The sequence below is a fragment of the Teleopsis dalmanni genome, chromosome 2 (genome assembly GCF_002237135.1).
Source record: "Teleopsis dalmanni isolate 2A chromosome 2, ASM223713v2, whole genome shotgun sequence".
In the NCBI taxonomy this organism is placed as follows: Eukaryota; Metazoa; Arthropoda; class Insecta; order Diptera; family Diopsidae; genus Teleopsis; species Teleopsis dalmanni.
Genome location: NC_051847.1, coordinates 190,904,358 through 190,925,125, shown reverse-complemented (window position 1 = coordinate 190,925,125; position 20,768 = coordinate 190,904,358). Strand labels below are relative to the sequence as shown.

Here is a 20,768-nt window from a genome sequence, read left to right as displayed (position 1 = left end):
AAAATTATAACATTTACTTAATTGATTTAGGAAAAAATCAAATGTGCAATGCGGTTAGCCCACCTGACTATGTGCCCACTACCAATGGCAATGGTATCTAAGAACACTTCACTTCGTCATCAAGTAGAGTCTAATCCCTAGAATATATACCAGTTTCATATCACTTTCATTTTTATTATAAATCCAATTAAAAGTATGTTTTGTAAAAGTATGTGTTTAGGTTTAATCATTTTAAAAACTATATATAGCATAGTTTTAGAATGTATTTTTATTAATATTTTTAGTTGTGTTAAAATTTTATCACATACTTTATGGCGAAAATAAAAAGATTTTTGAAAAAAAATTGATATTACTGTAACGAAACGAATCGTTGAAGAAAATTAATTTATAAAAACTTAAATTTTACTTCAAAATGAATTCTTTTTATATATTTTTATATTTATATAAATAAAGTTTTCCATCGTTTTTTTAAATAAATTACATTTTTTTATTGACTTTATTTAAAACTATTATTTCTTTGGCTAATACAAAGATCTAAATTTTTTATAACTAATATATTATATTAGTATTGAAAAAGCAATAAAAATAAACCTATAAAAATTAATTACATATTAAAACATAAGATATATAAAAATAATAATATAAAATATTTAAAAGATAAGAATAAGGCATTTTAAAATTATTGCAACGTTAAATTACATATATAGAAGGCAAAAAAAAAACTGACTTAAAATATTATTACATATTTTAATAATTATAATAATAGTACAGTGTAAAGTATATATAAAAAGACTAAAATATATTTCTGATTACTTTAAAATTGCATATATCTTTTTATAAAATATTCCAAATAGATAAAATATTTGAATAAATAAGTAACTAATAATAAAATGCATTTATATAAATATTATTTAAAAAGTTTTTTTTTAAATATTTGTAAAAATTTGTTGCTTCATTGTTTCTTTTTCTGTTAAAAAATTTGTTCAAAATGTTTGTTATATGTATTGTATTATAGAGAGTTAGTAATAAAAAATACATTATTATATTTTTAATATTATTATTGCTATAAATACATAAATGTGCGTTGCGTTTTTCTTTAATATTGTATACATAATATATTCCTTTTTAAAACTGTAAATATTTTGTTTAAACTTGCTAAAATTGACAAATTTCGTTTAAATTTTATTTTCACTAAAATAAATTGACTATTTTTTATTTTAACAATAAAACATATATAGTTTTTTAGAATAAATAAAATTGGAAAAATTTGTTTGTGGCACTTTTTGTCATAAGAAAATGAATGTAATATTTAATACATAATTTTGTTCTATTATTTTTTTTTTTGTTATTTTAAATGTTCACTAAAATGAACACGTGAATTCTTTAATATGTAAATACCAATCATTTTTTTTTTTAACTTTAAATTATCACTAAATTATCAATTTATGAATTATTGATAAAAAAAAACAAACGAAAAATACAAAAAAGTGTATTGTTTAATGACACAAAAATATATTAATATTAATTTTAATCAATAAAATCATAAAAAGTTCTTAAAAATTGAGGAAGACAAATAATATTATTGCTTAAAATTAACTATTAACAAACTAGAATTATAAAAATCGTAAAAATGACGCCAATATTCAACATAATATCATTTACATATATGTATATAAAAGAAAAAAATTAATTATAAAAGATCAATACAATGTTAATATTAAAATTTATATTTTGATTTGTGCATATAATTTCATTACTTTTGAAAATATATTTATATATTTTTGGTAGTTCTGAGAGGCAAATGTTTGATTTGGCACTTTTTGTTTTCACAATCGCTAATTGTGATTTATTTGCGTTTAATTTTAATTTTTTTTTATACACACCATCATTTCTATATGTATTAGAGACTGTAATTAGTTCTCTACTTTGGAGCGAGCTTCTTTTGCTCTTAGTAATTTTAGCTTCTGTACTTTCTATGGAATGTGTTTACTATTTCTTGAAGGCTTTGGTGGTGGTGTTGGTGGACGTTTCTTGTCATCGGTAATAACAAAATTTTTCGCTTCAACATATTCATATGATGTATTGATAATACTGGTTTTAGTTGTAGTAATAATACCCATTGGACTTAATGAATTTATGGAAAATGTGTTTGGATTCCAATCAATGCTATAATTTAAACTGGTAAAATCAGTTGAATCGCGTGTTTTAGCTGGTAACGGTGGTGGAATGAGATCCTCCTCAGATGTAGAGTCTGTGGTATCTACGGAATAAAAAATTATACAATTAAAGCTAGTTTTTAAATTTGGAAAGAATGAATTTTTTGAAATTGTAAATATATTATTATTGGAATTAGTTGGGCTAGTCTTTGAAGTGATATTCATATAACGAAAACATAATTTATTTTTGCATAAATCAATAATATAATAATTATAAGGCAAATAGAAAATAAAGTATTTTTTTTTAAATTTAGTCTAATATTTCAACATAGTTCGTTTAAGTATAAGAAAAGAAGCTAAGCTTAATTTATTAATTAAAATGGTTTTTAACTTAGGGGAAATGGTATGATCGTTTGGGATATGTTCGAAGATATTCATTATTACATGTAAATCTAGATATATCTGTTATTGTGTATACCATGTACATACATATGATATTTATATGTAAGTGCATGTTTATGCATTCTCAGAGTAACATTTGTATTTTATTTAATGAAGAGTCTGTCAGTGGATATTGAATCACTGAAGAAATAACACAATATCGGGTTATATTATATGTTAGTCTTTAAGATAATATATATATATATATGTTATAAAGAAAAAATCACTATATTTTCCAGGTAATTTTTTTTTATTTGAGAAAAAAAACTTGTACTATAATTTAGGATGTTTATTCAAAGAAGACATTCATTATCTTTTTGTAGCTATATAAATATGATTATATATTTATATACCGATTATAGAATGTCCTATATCTCATATGAATATAATGGCAAATTGATAGTAAGATGGAATCTCATTATGATTAAGATATAATGTCAATATAAGTCCACTAATCGAGTTTCATTTATAGTAATAAGCATAAATATAGTCGACTGTTGCCAGGAAAAAGATATATCTCCTTAATCGAATAAATATCAAAAGTAGGGGCCAGCAATATCAAAAAATTTTCAAAAAACAAAAGCAAAAAGCAGTATTATCCCAAGAACTGACAGGTACTGCATGCGTTTTTATTGGTTTTCCTTAACGGTTGAATACCGTAAACTTTATGACTGAACAATTATCACGTTGAGCACATTAATATGAAACCTAAACTTTTGTACGGTGGTATTATATCATAATACCATACATTTATGGGCTACAATAGACTGATATTGTTAAACTTTTCTATACGTACCAACTGAATTCCTATTGCTGCTTTCTGCACCAGAATATGAAAGCGTCTCGTGTGTTGAAAATCCCTTCATGCTAGCGGTGGGTGTAGCAATACTTGCTGGTCGAGATAAACGACGTTCCTTCTCTTTTTCAGATCGCAGAGGACGTTTAGATGTTAACTAAAATATATATAATTTACAATATTAAAAACATATTCAATTATTAGTTCAAAAATTATTACTTCTTCTGTTAATACACGTGGATCACTGGTTTTCGAACACAATGAAGTATTGGAAGCACTTGTTATGGAAGTATTTGATTCACGTTCAGGCGTAGAAGTTATTGTAGTAAGAGGAGTTGTATACCATTGACTATTTGCTACTGGCAGACTTAACGTTTCACGATCCAACTAAGTAGAAATAAAAAGAGATATGTAAATTAATATGTTTTAACACATAAATATAAAAAATTGTTATTTACCTTTTTAATAGATCGTCTTTTTGCAGGAGTTTTATCTTTCGTTTTACTCTTTGTGCTGGGCGAATGACCTAAACTTGGTCTATTTTTTAACATAAAAAAAACGTAAACAAAATGCAAAAAAAAAATTATAAAACTTATATAGCAAAAACCAAAATCCAATAAATTTTGATAAAAAAAATAAATGCAAATAAATGCATTGTAAAAAAATTAAAATTAAAATAAAACAGCAACTTTAAAAAATTATTAGCTGTTTTTAGTAATTAGCTTGTTATTTAATTTATGAATGAAATTCATGCTAATTGTAAGAAAATAAAATAAAATAAAATAAAATAATACTTTATTATGCTATGAATTAAATTTTTAAGCTGCTATATGTAAAAAGAAAAATAGAGTAAAAAGATATAAATTGATTAGACAAACAAACTACTTTTTCTTATTTTATTTTATTAATATATAGTATTTATATTGTATTGAGTTTTAATTAATATAAGCATACAGCATACAGTGGCTATGATGGCCACTGAAACCTATTAATGATATTACTTTGTTTATGTTTATAATTAAAAAAAAATAATTGTATTCATACCTAGGATTAAAATTAAAACTGGCAAAAGTTGATTTTATGGAACTGGTTTGAGGCCTTGTTGAGAATGTTGATTTAGATAATCCGCTACTACATTAAGAAATATTAATGTTGTTATTTTAACTTTGTTTTTGCAGTCATATAATAAACTTACTCTGAAGAGCCCATACTCGTTTCGGATAAACGATTATTACCATCAAACATTGTGGGCAAGAATGAAGCATTTCGGCGCATTATAACCGAATCACGTTCTAGTTTCAAGTCGCAGGTCTACAGATATATAAATTATTTATAAATTTATATATAAGTATTTATTACAAATTTAGACACTAAATATAATATATATATATATATATTAATTACCTTCTTGCCATATTTGCTTTCCACATTTGCTTGCATATCTCCAAAGCAGGTTTCCAGTCGCTCATGAAATAGTTTAAGACTTTCCGGTGCTTTTTGTTTATGCAAAGCGATGGCTATAAAATATATAGGTTAATATATAGGTATTACATACATATTTATATTTGAACACACTTACCTATTTCCAATAATGGTATTTGTGAGGCAATCAGTTCCTTTAATTCTTCAACTAAATCATTATGATCAGGATGCTCTTCGAGGTAGTCAGGTGTTAAGAAAGCATCTTCATATTTACTAAAACCGCCCATTACTGCTGGATCTACAATACCATTGATCTTCATGCTTAAAGGATTTATTGGTATATTCTCGTCATTTTTGTGTGCAATAATTAAATCCCGTATGTCCTTATTTGTTGATTTCATAGTCTCAACAGCAAGTTCAATCGGTGATATCTAAAAAAAAAGACAAATTAAAAAATTTAAAATTATAATTCAAACTTTTTTAATTTATTATTATATTTTATTATTATCACCTTAAATTTCCTTGTGTCAATTACTGGAAACCAGCGTAATATGCCAGGTAACGAAAAACGTGTGGTCAATACAGTTCGTTCAAGCCATAAACTACGTACATCGTCAGCTTCAGCGCCAGTACTTTCTCGATAAGGTCTTGAAAATTTAAACTTTTGCACATTGTTCGATGCAAAGTATTTAACAATTTCATTTGAAATAATTTTATCATTAAACTTAGCAAACACTTCATCTGTTATGGGCTCCACTTTATTGATTTGTATAAATTGTCCTTCTGTTTGCGTTATATCCTCACCGGGTGCTTCAAGTGTTTGCATCAGTTCAGCTTGTGGATGCTGGACCAAAATACGTGTACAAAAATCACTCAAACGTTCATATTCTTTTCCACGGTAGATATACGCTTTATTTTGCAGAAAACGTGGAAAACCTAAACCATAAAAGCACACACGGAAATACTCTGAAGTATGGCGTAATTCCTTAAGAATTTTTTCGAAAAATTGTGCCATTTTCTTAAGTAGTTCGGATAATTTTAGATAATCATAGATTTCATTTTCATATTGTTGTGAGAGCACCTTACACATATCAATGGCGCATTCCCACATTTTGCCCTTATCAAAATAGTCAATAATTTCATAATAAAGCGCTTCCTTAAGTTCCCGATGTGTACGACAAGTTATATGGCGATGTGAACGTAACAATGGGGATAGCTCGGTGTCATCCCAGAGCAGTAGTTCAGTGTGCAATTTCAGAGTAAAAGCAGCTTCAGTATAGTTATCGAATTCCATATGTAAGTCACACAGTTTATAAACGTAGCGTATGTACATTTCTTTGCGATTCACTTCTGAATAGAATTGTAGCAGTGAAAAAGTGCAAGCCATGCGATTTTCTTTACTTTCGTCCTGTATAATCCAGCGATATTCCAGTAAACGATCCATTAGTTTTGAAACCATATTAACAAACTTTGTGCCCTCTATGTTGAGTATATTATGTGCTTGGCACTTCTCTAACAAAATTTTGGCGAATAGTTCCTTATATTGCGCATCTCCCTTACCTGTGAAATAACGGTTCATATTAATTATACAAATATTAAAACGAAATAATATTTACTACTAACCTGCTCCAATTAAAATATCTAATTTTTCGATCATTTCGGTTTCGAATTCATTGAAGTTTGCTTTGTAATGTGCGTTATTGCGCTTTGTATCACCGTAGCTATCGTGCACCAATTTCGAACTGTAGTATTCGCATTGCATCATATCAAAGAATATAGGTATAGTGGCTTTACGCAGTTCCACTTCTGGTATCATACTCATCTCTAGTATCGGTTCGACCAACTGTGGTACAAACTTTGGTTTATGCTCACCCAATTGAAACCACATTTTACGTATTTCATGAGCTGTATCTTTGCGTATGTCACGATAACGGGCGAATATAACTTGACGTTTATTGTCATTAAAGTCATTGAGTTGTAGAGGTGATTGTATAAGAAATGCTATGGAACACTGGAAGAAATTCGACCAAACTTGTTTTTCAAATGGATCAAAGAAATGATCGATTATAACGATTGTTAAGTGCTGCAATGATCCTAGTATTACAGTGTTTTGATGCATAATCATATCCATCCAATCACGTGGGAAGACTGGTTTCTGATGTGGAGAGACTAATTCTTCAAATACTAATAGTATTTCAATAATGAAATCTTGTAATTCAAAGCGATTATTTAAATGCTTCACAAAGATTTCATAATGTGCAGCATCCATGCGTTGTAATATGCCCAGCATTATAGCCACCAAGTTTCCGACTAGTTGATTTTCACGATCCAAAGCGTGAGAGGTTTTAATGACGGTACGTAGAAGAATTAACATCATATCACGCACGTCATTGTGTGTGTAACCGATGTCCGTGCGATATAACAATTTCAATATATTGTTCATAATGTTGATACATTCTATTACCTATAGTGTGCAGGATACATATAACATTTATAAATACATTATTCATATTGTTGAATAATTAATATTAGGTATAACAGATATATAATATAATTAGTTTAACATATATAATAATTAACATAAGACCTCGCTGTGTGGGAATTTTGATACTATAAAATAAATTTTAAACAGCATTATTTAAAAATAACTTAATAATTTATCATAAATTCAATTTATTAATCATTACAGGCTCCTCGGGGAGGTCTGCAGATCTGAGGTCAATTATGCTTAGTCTGGTGAAGTGATAAACAATAATCTAGTCAAGGTGTAAAGAGGGATTTTGGAAAATACCTCGAGTTAAAAAAGAGTATAAGTGCTTAAGCACACTGGCTCAAAACAGCTTCAAAATAAATAAGATTAACAATAAGAATCTATTGGGTTTCAAATTAATTGTAAATCATATATTGCTTTGGTAAGAAGTAAAAGCTATTTATAGTTTTTAATACATATTTGTTTGAAAACCTTTTATTATTTGTATATTTTTTGTCAAAAAAAAAACACCAGAACAGTTTGTAAAAACGATACATCAATAATTATTCTTAGCCCTGATATGAGGTCCCAGTCATGGCAGCATTTTTTAATCGAAAATCACACCAAGAAATTGAGTTCTTTTCGATTAAAGGTCTGGGATAGCACTTATAAACAATTTCCTAAACTTAACGATATTAGTGATATTTTTTAGACATTTTCTTCAGCTAATCTGATGCTTTCCTAATAAATTTCAATACAATCGAATTTTATTCTTTGTAGACTAAATAACTTTCTGGGACCAAGTCTTTTAGAAACCAATATAGTCAAAAAAAATTTTAACCATTACATAAATATTAAGCGATTGAGTAACGTGTTTTTCCAATTCTGGTTCATTTTTTGTTATACATTCTAATAAATATTAATTTGTAGTTATTACATATGCTATAGCTCTTTTGATCCCAAGATTTAACAACGAATTTTAGTATATTTCAACTTTCAAAGCCTAATAATTCAAAAACTAAGCTTAAAAAAGGTGGTCAGAATATTGAATTTTACCAAAAATTGTTGATAATCAGAGCTCGGAAAATCAGAATCTCTTCCATTTCGGCTATAAGGAATATCTAAAGAAATCTATTCTTAGCCAACAACTGCTCGGGGTGAAGAAAAACACCCTGGGTTTGATTGATAGTATAAATAAACTTTTAACTCTGTTCTCTGTCCCTGTCTATGCATGTCTCTGTCTCTGGTATGCATGTTTATCCGAATGAGACCCGAACAACCCTCTAATCTACGGTGGATCAGCTATGGCTGTAGAGACTTGGTCGCGGAGTTAGTGACGACCTTAATAGCGAACTGCTGATACCAGGCGACCTCCGGTTTCAATTAGCCTTCCGTAGGTAAATGGGCTCTGCTGACGGTGAAACTGGTACAATAGGACTCTTCTGGCCTCAGTACCGGATGTTGGGCGATTTCACTCTTAAATTTTTTATACATGTCAGAAACCATTTAAGACGATATCTTCAAAAAAAATAATATAAGATCCCTATGAGAACATTGCCTCAGTTTGTAAAAATAATTTTGGTTTGTAAATATCATCAGTAATAATTATCTCATTGCAATAGTTATCGATGTATTCATTCGGTGATACCGACGGCTTGGTGTATTCTACTCTATACTAGTTAGTCTTAAATAATTCCTGCTGCTATAAACAGTCATCTTTCTGTCTGATTGTTACATAAAGATATGTTGAGAATCACATATTCTTATGAAATTTGAGTTTAGAATAGGGTACAGTGATATATTATATATATATATATAATATATATAGAAGATAGCGGCTAGATCTACAGATAGCGGTCATATTCAAATACAGTTCTCCATTTCCAATAATTGTCGATGTATGCGTAATATGAAGTTATGATATATCGGAAGTTGTAACGATAAATAATATCATTAATATTATATCGGATTCAGAGATTATACTGGTTAACACGACTCTTCTATGTCAATTATTGTAATAATTATAATAAATAATAAATAAATAATAAATAATTATAATAAATAATATCGTTTGTTTTAATATGAAATAAATTACAAAAAAGATACAGTAATATAACTATTATATATAGTACTTATTTTATATTGAAGTTATTATAGTATTAGATAAATTCTTCTTTACTTATAATGTTTGATATTACACTAATGCAACATTTAACAAAAGCTGAATATATTGGCTACATAAGAAATCTTAATTTTATCCATAATAATAATTTATATAATTAATAAAATATATATATAATATAGTTATAATGTAATATAATTATTACAGATTTTATAAGGTATTATAAAAGCTATTATTGTATAAAATCATTTGATTTAAATTATATATAACTGAGCACAGCACAACAGCGCGAATTTTGAAGCTTAAGAATACTTTTCAAAGCAATAAACATACAAATGCATATTATTTTAATAACAAATAAATTCATATTAAATACTTAAAAACAAACCAGAATCCAACCACACCTATTTTGCAAGTAAATAGTTAATTGTTGTTGTTTTTGCAGTGCTACAAGCCATTTAAGCCAAAAAATGATAACTAAAACTGCAGTAAAATGTTTTGCATTTGAAAATAAACAAAGTGAAATCAAGTGTTTTTTTCACTGGCGTACCTCGTAAAAGTGTTCTTTTGATGCCGTGTACTAAGATTGTTTCAGAACTCTTTGAAAAATGAATCAATTATGTATTTAAATATTAAAAAAGAAGAAATGATAATATAATCAACTACTTATGAATACGTATGTTTGCTATCTTATTATATATAGCTGGAAAAACAAAAAAAAATAAATGTTCGAAAACTTCTATATCCAATATATGTAGAAGTTAAATATATTTCGACACACAATATTCTATTAAATCCATAGAATATTTACAATAGTCAAATATTTTTAATCTAATATTAAGGTAGGTTTGTTGAAAACCTTGTTGAGTTGCAATTGTGGATTAAAAGTCAATACTAACTTGATACAAAAAACTGAAACCTCTTGAAGATATTCAACCTTACGGTAGGTGTCAATATATTCTTGATACGAAGAAACGAATCGTTGTGTAGAACGTGTAGGAAATGATCTATTAAACGTTGAGCCGTTAGTATTTGAAATATTTATGTACGGCAGTTATCACATCTTTATTTATTTTTTCTTCATCAGTACATATTTACACCTATTGCAGCGATGATAATTACACTAATGAGGTTGAATATCGTCAACTTCTCTTTTTAAATCAGTATTGACTATGAGTCCATGGTTTTAACTCACTCTACCTTCAAGTATTGTTATAAAAAAAAGTTACTAAGTATTAGATCTGTTAAATAAGAGAGAGAGAGTCAAACAAATTCAAACGAATTTGGTGCTGTTAGCTGCAACAAAATTGTTATTTGATGCAATAGCTGGAATTGTCTGGATAAACTACGTATGTATTTACGATATTGCCCAAATTAGAAACTCAGTTACTCTGGGCATAACTGAGTGCTGAATTACTCGATATAATTTGTCGAATTACTATAAAAATTTAGAAAATTAGATAGAAAAAATTGGACACATCCCGCAGATACATTCAATAATTACACAGAATAGACCGAGGGAAATAACTTAAATAAACTATTTATTTTATTCTTAGTACTTTGTTATTTATTTATAATGAATAAGATTTGCAGTCAAACATTATTTTTTACCCAATAATATTCGTGAAAAACAATCTAGTAATTCAACTTAAGAAAAACTCTTTACTAATCACTAGTGGCACATTTTTCAGCTTAGTAGTTGATTAAAAAAAAAATAATTATATATACTATACTATATGTTGTTGTTGTATTTGTTGATTTAGTTTTTTTTATTTTTATTTGTTTATTACCTTTTGCTTAGCCGTTGTTTCACGTGTATGAAGTTGTGATTTTAACTGTCCAAGCACTTTGGCTGCTTTTGAGAGATTTTTTTCTTGTTGCCAGATATCGGACTTAGTATCGCCCTAACCATCATGATTGTGTGTATATAAATTGTATGGAGTAGACAAACATTTTGATACAAAATATATAGATTTATATATTTAAAAAAAAAAGTATTTTACAAAAATTATGTGCACATTAAAAATGGCATGAATTGGAATAGGTAAGAAATTATTTAATGAAGTTCAAACTAAATTATATAAAGATAATTATAATCCAAAATTAGGTACAAAAAAAGGTAAACTTGTGACATTCAAATGAATAAATTGTGTTTTTCTTTTTTATTAAAAATATATTAACTAATTAATTAATTTGTAAATTATTACAACAAGGATACCCAGTGATGGTTGATGATAAATAATAATGATGCAGTTGTTGTGCTCTTGTGCAACTTTTAAATGTGAGCGCGGTTTTAATAAAGGAATGTGTTTGATGTGAATTCAATTATTTCTAAATTACTAACTAATATGAAGTGATTTAAGCCAACCATATATATATAATATTTATATATATATATATGTAAATGTTTATGATACTCTCGTAAAAGTTACGTGCAAATATAAAAAAAAATTCAATTATATTATTTACTAAATTGTACAAAAATATTGTATATGAAATGAAATATATATATAATAAAATCAGAAATTCAAAGATGTATAAATATAATTCAAATAGAAATTATATTTAATTAAAAAGTAATGAACCAATACAATACCAATTATTATTGTAATTGACTCACATTTATAAGTATATGTAAATCCATTTTCCAGTAGAACAGAACATATACAAGCACGACAATTTTAAATCGTGTAATTTTATTGAATATTTTTAAATATTAGTGGTAATAAAGAATTTTACTAACATTTATTTTTGAAATTTATCTTTATATTTCCCGCTTTATACACACTACCCAAATATGCCGATTTCGAAAGGATTGTTATGAGTCAGCTATTTTCAACAACTTTTTCCACTACTCTATATTTCGATATATCTAACTTTTCGAGATCATCATAATCGATTGTATTACCTCATTGAAGCGCATAGAACCTTTTCCCAAGATATCGAGGTGCAATATCAATAAAATCTTCTACATTAGCAAAAAAAAAATATTCACATTATCTAGCATTATCAACTAGAATATACAATTTTTTCATTGATAAACAACAAATAACAATAAGTAGACGCGTTATCTGATAACCAATAGCTCAAGGACTAAACGTAACAATTACCGCGAAAAAATGCGCAAAATAGCAATCTCTATTGAAATCTTGCATGCCGGCGATATCGAAATAACAGCGTATCTTCAGTGCTGACCACTAATACTAGTATATATACTTTGAAAACACCTATTATTTTTAAAGTAGTGTTATAAACAATTGTAAATATGCTTTTGTGTCAGAGTTTTATTGACAGTCTTGCCAATACCAGGCACCTTCAATATGAAGGAAGGAATAAAAACTCCAGCGGTACGTGACAGTGCATTTCTTCAAGATAGATAGATAGATAGATAGACAAAATTTAGAGTATAATGAAAATCAAAACAAATAATTTCATTCCTGATAACAAAAAAGAGGCTCTCTCTCGGCTCTCTCGCGAACTCAACAAAAATATTTGGGGGCTGTCAGTTTTACAGAACTGAAGCACATACCTGAGGTTTCCGTTGGAATCCTAATAAATTTTGCTAATGAAACGCGCAACCTAAGTGATGCATACAATCGCTAAAATAAGATTTTGATCTGGTATCGCAATGGACCTTAATGATCTAGGCGTGGGGTTTTGGTCTGCCAGCATAATCTAATCTAATCTAGCAAAACTGAGACAAAAGAAAATAATAATAGTGTTCCACTAACCAATATTGAAGTAATACAAAATCCTCTAAGCTGACGCACTTAATATAACACAGTTCTAGTTTATGATAGTAAAATCAGGAAGGAAGAAAATTGTACAATCTAAATTAAAACCATAAAGGAAACACAATAGAAAAGTGCAAATAGGGAGGGTAGAGCATACTCTAAGTAGTCATTGATTACTACCCCCATCTTTATGCTTCAACAATGGATGATAATATACTGACACAAAAGATAATAAAGATTCCCAAAAACCAAACTGACAAATACTTATCAATATAATCGAATAGATAGCCCTAGCATATATAAACTGTTCTAGATTCACTAAAAGTTAAAATTAATAGCCGAGGTGCTTCTACGGTTTTTAAGAGAGTAAAAAGAATAGTATCCACAGATTATTGTTTAAATAACCATTTCTATTATACAAATGCAATATGCAAAATATCTTTCATATAAGACCTTTATGTTGTTATAAGGCCAAGAAGACTAATTTATTGTGTTGTCTGATAAAGATTATACCAAAGGTATAACCAAAGGTAAAAGCGTTTTTATGTCGATAACAGTACACAGAATATTCAAGCGTCGGTACTGAAACGATCCTAAACACTTGGAAGAAGTGTAGAAGTGAAGATTTTTAAGATCGCGGAAAATATAACAGAAAGTGTCAAGCGACTAAAAATTATTACAAAAATTATAGCTTAAGTAGTACCATGGATTTAATTATGCGTACATAATATCTAGATTGTTAGACTTAAACCCTGCCAACTTTAAATAAAGATGTGTTTTAGACATTTAAACCAATGTCATACTTGTTTTATTTGTTATTGCTGTTTTACCAACAAATTTACCTGGTATGTTATATTAGAACAAACGGATAAACTGCAACAATATAAAAATGTTATTAACTACTACAATTATTCTCTTAATTGTAAAGTATCATCACTTGTCATAATATATTTAAATTTGTTTTTATTGTTGTTGTTGTTGTGATTTGAGTTAGTGCTATTGCGCACTTTTACTATATTGTGGCTGGGGGTCTTATCCCTCACAAAACTTTAACTATACTAGAATCATTATCATTTATTTATTTTCTAACTGATGACGGACTGTAGATCAGCATATCTTTCTGTGCGTCCTGAGGTGGACTTAAGGTTTGTTAGAGCGGGGTTGGGCAACGTATCAACTTTTGTGAACAATTTTAGGGCTCTGTCCTTGATATACTTTTTCACTGAGTCAATTCTTAGATCTCTATGCATGTCTGTTGTTCTAATATACCAAGGAACCTTAATTAGTCTTCTTAAAACCAGATTTTGTGCTATCTGTTATTGTTTTATAGCAGTATTTGAGGCTTTGCTGTAAGTTACACATCCGTACAGTAGTGTACAGTAGTATAGTGTTTTTATTATAACTATATAACATTTGAAGTTTTATTCAATGAATACCCTTCAACAGTTGTTCTGTTTTAGTATAATGATTTGGAGTATTTTATTTTATAAGATAAAAATTGAGTTTTATATAATATAATAAAGTGATATATTCAATACTTGATGCATATTTAAAAAAAAAATGCTATGGATCTAGTAAAAAAACTATATATGAATGTGTATGTATGATTATTTAATTCATCATTACGATATTTGGTGTAGTTTTTTTTTCTAATTACACGAAAAAATAAATCGTTTGATGATAAAATACATATAGTATAAACCATACTCTCTTAATGTGTATCTATATGTATAACTTTATATATATTTGCTTTATATTATTAGTCAAAATTTTTATAATCAGTACAGACAGAACAAAATTTCTAATAAACACTTAACAAACTTATATCTTTTTTCCTTACTAATATACATATACATGCTATATAAATACTAATATATAAAAGATTTGAGTATATTAAATAATATAATTGTGAAATAATTTTATTGAATTAATCACAACAGTCAGTGCATATCAATTTATTTTATTACACTTAAACAGAATTTTGTAAATAACTCCATTTTAATTTAAACAAAACCAGTCAATTACTTATAGATAAATACGGTTGAAGACATATACAAGTATTATAAATATTTAGTGCATATTGGTTTGAATATTATAATATATTATTTAAAAAACGTGCTAAGCAAAATGCAACATTAACAATTATATTAAAACAACAACAAACATTCAACACATAATTTGTTTAAATAAATGGTGAATATGTGATATTATTGGACAAACACGAAACATGCTAAAAATGCATATACTAATTTCCTATACATAAAATGTATTAAACAGATAAAAAAAATTTTAAGCATCTTATACATAAAATTTAAATAAACAATTGTATAAAAACTTTTGTATATATAATTTAGATAATTCTAAATAAATTATTTATATTATAACATTGTTTAAAAACAAGTAAAAACACTTCCATTCAATGAACAATTTAATTATTTTTAAAGATAAATTTTAATATATTTTATTTTTTAGAATTTAAATCAGGGCTTCAAAAATGTATATCGGTTGAAATATAACAATATCGATTCGGTTCCGATTTTTAACCTGGCATATATATTAATTTCTTCTGTCAGTTTATGGTTCAGTTCATGTTCGAAGCACTGGTATAAATACTTCAAAGTATTTTATTTAAATATTTTTATTTTTTCCATATACAAAATTATTTTAAAAAACTTTTAAATTTTATTTTTTTTATATAGAGATATTTCCAAAAAACTTGAATGCGGATGGATTTACATGTCTAAATTTGTTTTTGTATATATCTAATATTTTATATTTATATGTATTTGCAAGAAACTCAATTGTGAATGGATTTATCTGTTTTAATTTATTTGAAAATTTAATTAAGTAAACAAAGTTGTAAATGAAATGAATGAATTCCTGTTTTTGTTTAGATTTATTAATTCTATTTTTTCTTAATAAAATGAAATGAATTGCTTCAATTTGCAATATTTAATTTATTTTTGTAAAGCTTATGTTATTGCAATGATTTCGTTATACCATAAATTTTTCTTGTAAATAATATGTAAATCATTTTAATTAAAGATAACGTCAAAAATATTCTATTCATTAATTTTACATATTATATACCATTAGCAAGTTCGAAAGATAAAGTGTATTACTTGTAAGTAACAATGTTATAATATGTATATATTAGCTTTTCATTGAAATGTAAATAAAATTAATTAAACACAAATGATAGCAATTTAAATTAGATTAAGTTAATTATATTTATTCACATGACTCACCTCTTCTTTGCTCTCTAGTCTATCTTTAATGTGATTGCAAAATACCGGCAATAAAATAGCTCGACATTCTGGTAAATGAAATAGTTTTGAATCAACAAAATCTTTAATGCAACCCATTTTTGATTGTGTTAGACGCCGTGGTGGGAATTGTTTTAATATATTAACAATAACTATGCTAAATATTGAAAAAAATATATCAAAAAAAAATGTTTTTAATAATATTACAACAAATAAAACTTACCTTAAACGTACAGAATCAAAAACTTGCATTAAGTCTGTAGCAATTATATGTAAATTTTTAAGCAAAGCTCCTTCTGATTTTAATAGATCTGTCGGACAAGCGATCATTTTTATGAACATTTCTAGTAATTCTAGAATAAATCCAACAAGAAAATTAATTAAAAAAAATATAAATATGTTTTGTAAATAACAAATAGTGTGAAAAACAAAATAATTTAGATTTTTTAACATTAAATAAAACTAATGCATATACTAGTGGTTTTAATGTCATAATGGATTAAAACAATACTCAAGTCTTTTCTAAAATTTTATAAAATATATAGTATTTAGCATTTTTTTGTCAAATTTAAAAGCTAAATACTATTTTAAAATATTTATGTTTAACAATATATACTGTTTGCAAAATCATAATCGATACCAATGGTCTAACGCATACCTAACATCCAATTTAGGCCAACAATGAAAATGACATGATCTGCAGTCTAAAGATATCTTAACTTAGATTAATATCAAACATCTTATTTTAAACTAGACATACTTCTGTGTTAGCTACCATATTTCAAAAGTGGGATTAAATAAAGCTTATAGCTGCAAATTCTATGAAATGCAGAGTGAAACACACGTGCAGGTCATCTTATCTGAACCAGTTGTTGTTGTTTCATCCTGTCGCATTCTTGAAAATTAATACAAAAAAGAATAATCCGAATAGAAGGGGGTAATGTAGAGTAATATGTTAAGGTATATGGAAATAAAATATGTCCATGGCCTACGAAGGTAATTTAACATCTCAATATAACAAATTTTATTTTTCAGTTCATTAATATATTAGTTTGACTTGATTAACTTAGAAGACTATCTTTCGGAATAGCATAAAGATTCCATAGGTTGTAATATTATCTCCAAGAAAAATTAATAAAGAAAATAAAATAATTTACGTGTGTTATATAAACCACTATGATCAGGAGATTTTCAGGCGCTGCCGTCTTCGAGTGCATGGAATGTTACAGTACCAATCAAGATCCGTTGCCCCCATAAATTTAATACAGACTAGATTTAACATAGCGAATACATTTTGCTGATATTTCGTATTTTGTGCATTAGTACATCGATTTACTTCTATTAATTTTTAATGATAAAAATAATAATTATAATAATAACGTGTTAATAATATTATCATACACATAATAAAATCATACATAATATAAACACTGTGTGTATTATAATAAATTAATAATTAAGATAAATCCATACCATGAAGTTTATTCGCAAAATCATCACAATCTGAATTGCCATTGATAGCAGCAAATAAAATTCTTGAACGTATAACAAATTTCATAACATAATGTAAATATCTTGTGGTTTTATATAAACGCTTCACTTCAATACGTTCATCGATCTCAACACCATCAACTGATTTTTCCTTTGGTTCTATTGCTTCCTTAATATTCTTTTGAAGTACATCAATTAATTTTCTGCAATATAAGCAAATGTATCGTTAAATATTTCAAAAAAAAAAAAATATTAATTATTCAAATCTAGATTACCCATATGCTAAAGTTGCTGAAAAGCTCTGATTTATATATACATCTAATACAGTCAAAAAATGTTGATACTTCAGATCTGAAACAGTTTCAATGAGATGTATAATACTCATAAAAACTAACTGATCATATTTCTGAGGATTGTCATTATCAACCTAAAACAATAAAGAAATTATATATTGCAAATATATATCTTTGAATGTGTTATATTACTCTTACCAATATATTAAATAAAGCATCTAGAATATCTTGTAAAAATTTCACAACCTCTTCCCCAGGTACATTTGATAAAGCATTTAAGGATTCTTCCAAAGTATCCTTGTGTGCTGACCAGTTCAATAAGCCCAATAAGCTCACTAAAAAATTTAGAAATTGTTGAGAAATGATACTTACACATAATATATTATTTAAAAAAAAACTTGGAATACGTACCACTTTGTGTTAATTTTGTGCTGCAAAGATTTACACAAATCGTACACTGATCCTTTGGCAATAAATTTAAACCAGTTATGGAAGGTTTTGTGCCCTGTAATTCAATGATAGTAGCTGGCAGTTCCATATAAGAGTTCGCATTCGTTTTGTCGAATTTTTTATGATCGATTTTATATACAGCCAAATTATGTAGTCCTTGCTGTAATGATAATATTATAAACATGTATTTAGATCTTTAGAAACACCCGTTAGTAGATATTTTTAAATTAACAAATTATTTATTTATCGTAACATTTTAAGCTGAGTTAAAACTGTATATACACAATTTGTATTATATGCAAGGATTCAATGTATTTAACTAGATTATTGATTCAATTGTCATCGTCTACAGGGCAACCAATGCGACTTTATAAGAAAGCATTGATTCTTGAAGAAATTCTGTTTAAGAAAAAAATTGATCACTTTGGTCATATAAAGATCATACTCATAGATAAAAATATCAACTCTACAATTTATCTTAAATGAAAACACTTAAGATTGAGTTGGAATTATCAGGAAGCAGTTATTATTGTTAAGCAATATTCTAAATCTCCCGTGTTGGTAGCAATCGCAGGTAGGATCTACAGAGATGAGAGAAAAAGAAAGACAATGCGAGAATGACTAAAGGTAAATAGACTTGGCTAGAGAGTGATATATGTGAAGAACGTATGAGTATAACTAAATTTTTATAACGTTTGGAAAGAGTATATTTTCGAAAGCTTCCAAAGGATTGGTTATCAATCAAGTTATACTGCTCTAGCTCAGAAAATTTGACGGCTTTGTGGGTAAAATATTTAGAACATAAGTGATAACAATGACATCTATTTAAAGAGAAATATCCTCTATTTTTATTGAAAAAGTTACTTACAGTTATGGTAGTTCCATTATCTTGCATTAATTTTACATATGATAAGCCGAAAGGTTTCTCAGACTTATCCTTTTGTTCATTGGAGCTCCTATGCTTAAAAGTAAATTTTAAATGACACTGTTTGAATTCATCTATAGGCACATGTATCTAAAAATTAAAATATATTTATTGTAAATATAACAAAAAATTATAATAATGTAACTAACTTTAAATGTTTCTTGCCACTTTGGTTTATCATCATGATAATAAACGACAGATTTATATTCATCAATGGGTGGATGTCCAGCACCTATACTCATTACGCCCGGCACAAGTTGTCCCAGTTCATTACAAACACATACTGTAACCTCAACATTTTTTTCAGATGTTTTAGCAATACGCGCAAATTCTCCCGAACATAATGTCAAATATAAATCATTGCGAACATCTCCCGGCAGTATAACTTCTGGAAAGCCCATTTTACGCGCTAAAGGTACATTTGTATGCACTAAACGTGGGAAATCTTCTTTAATCTGTTTTATATCGCCTTGTAGCACTTCAACAGTAACAGCCATTTTAGAATCAATTTTACCTATATCTTTATTAGCAATTAACTTGCGTAATGTAGCATCCAGATTATCTTTTTCACACATTATAAAAGGTAAGTCCAAATTACCCTTTGAATCTTCTGGTTTGTTAATTATGGGTGTGATTTCTTTACATGCGACTCCGAACGGACGTCGCATTATGTACTCTGTATTATTAAAAGAACCATTGGAGCTGATCGAAAGTTGTGAATTCTTTTTACTTGCCGCCGTTAGCATCGTATTCGTTATGCTTACACGCTTGGAGTCATTCTCTTTCATTTCCATACCACCGACGCGTATCGCATAACAAACAAGATAAATCTTCGATATACTTAAGTCATTTTTGCTTAGATCGGTGAAGAGTACACGATTGTTATCAAATTGATCGATATCACGCGCAATACCGGTACGTGACCATTTGACCACATAATTTTCACTTATCGGTTTGTGTGATTCGCCGTCAAAAAGCGTAAAAAGTAGATCAGAATCTTCTTGAAATTTGCATACAAATGCATTTACATGGAGTAATATATTATGGGAGTATTTATTTAAGGGACGTGAAGTGCGTTGATTTGATTGAGGGCGCTGCATAAAATATAAACAATTTTAGTATTGCTTAGAAAATCTAATAAAAAAAGTGTGCAATATAAACAAATAAAAATTACATTTGCTTTAATAATGCGATTAACCGCA

The 20,768-nt window shown here is 27.4% G+C and overlaps 2 protein-coding genes across 3 annotated transcripts in view; one reads left to right on the top strand and one right to left on the bottom strand.

Annotated features, from left to right (window-relative positions):
* Nucleotides 1–20,768, top strand: part of LOC119678072 (dedicator of cytokinesis protein 1-like) — a 133,890-nt gene that overhangs the window by 88,768 nt on the left and 24,354 nt on the right. The window lies entirely within an intron of this gene.
* On the bottom strand, nt 1,741–20,764 carry LOC119682368 (dedicator of cytokinesis protein 1-like; the record flags this gene model as incomplete). Its single annotated transcript, XM_038095784.1, has 20 exons — nt 1,741–2,260; nt 3,394–3,550; nt 3,613–3,780; nt 3,852–3,930; nt 4,438–4,524; nt 4,589–4,704; nt 4,798–4,910; nt 4,973–5,246; nt 5,327–6,375; nt 6,439–7,279; nt 11,198–11,311; nt 16,390–16,564; nt 16,631–16,760; nt 17,881–18,101; nt 18,174–18,325; nt 18,390–18,526; nt 18,603–18,801; nt 19,510–19,656; nt 19,716–20,660; nt 20,741–20,764. Coding segments are annotated over 20 exons (5,415 nt in total), but the record flags the coding sequence as incomplete, so codon positions are not given.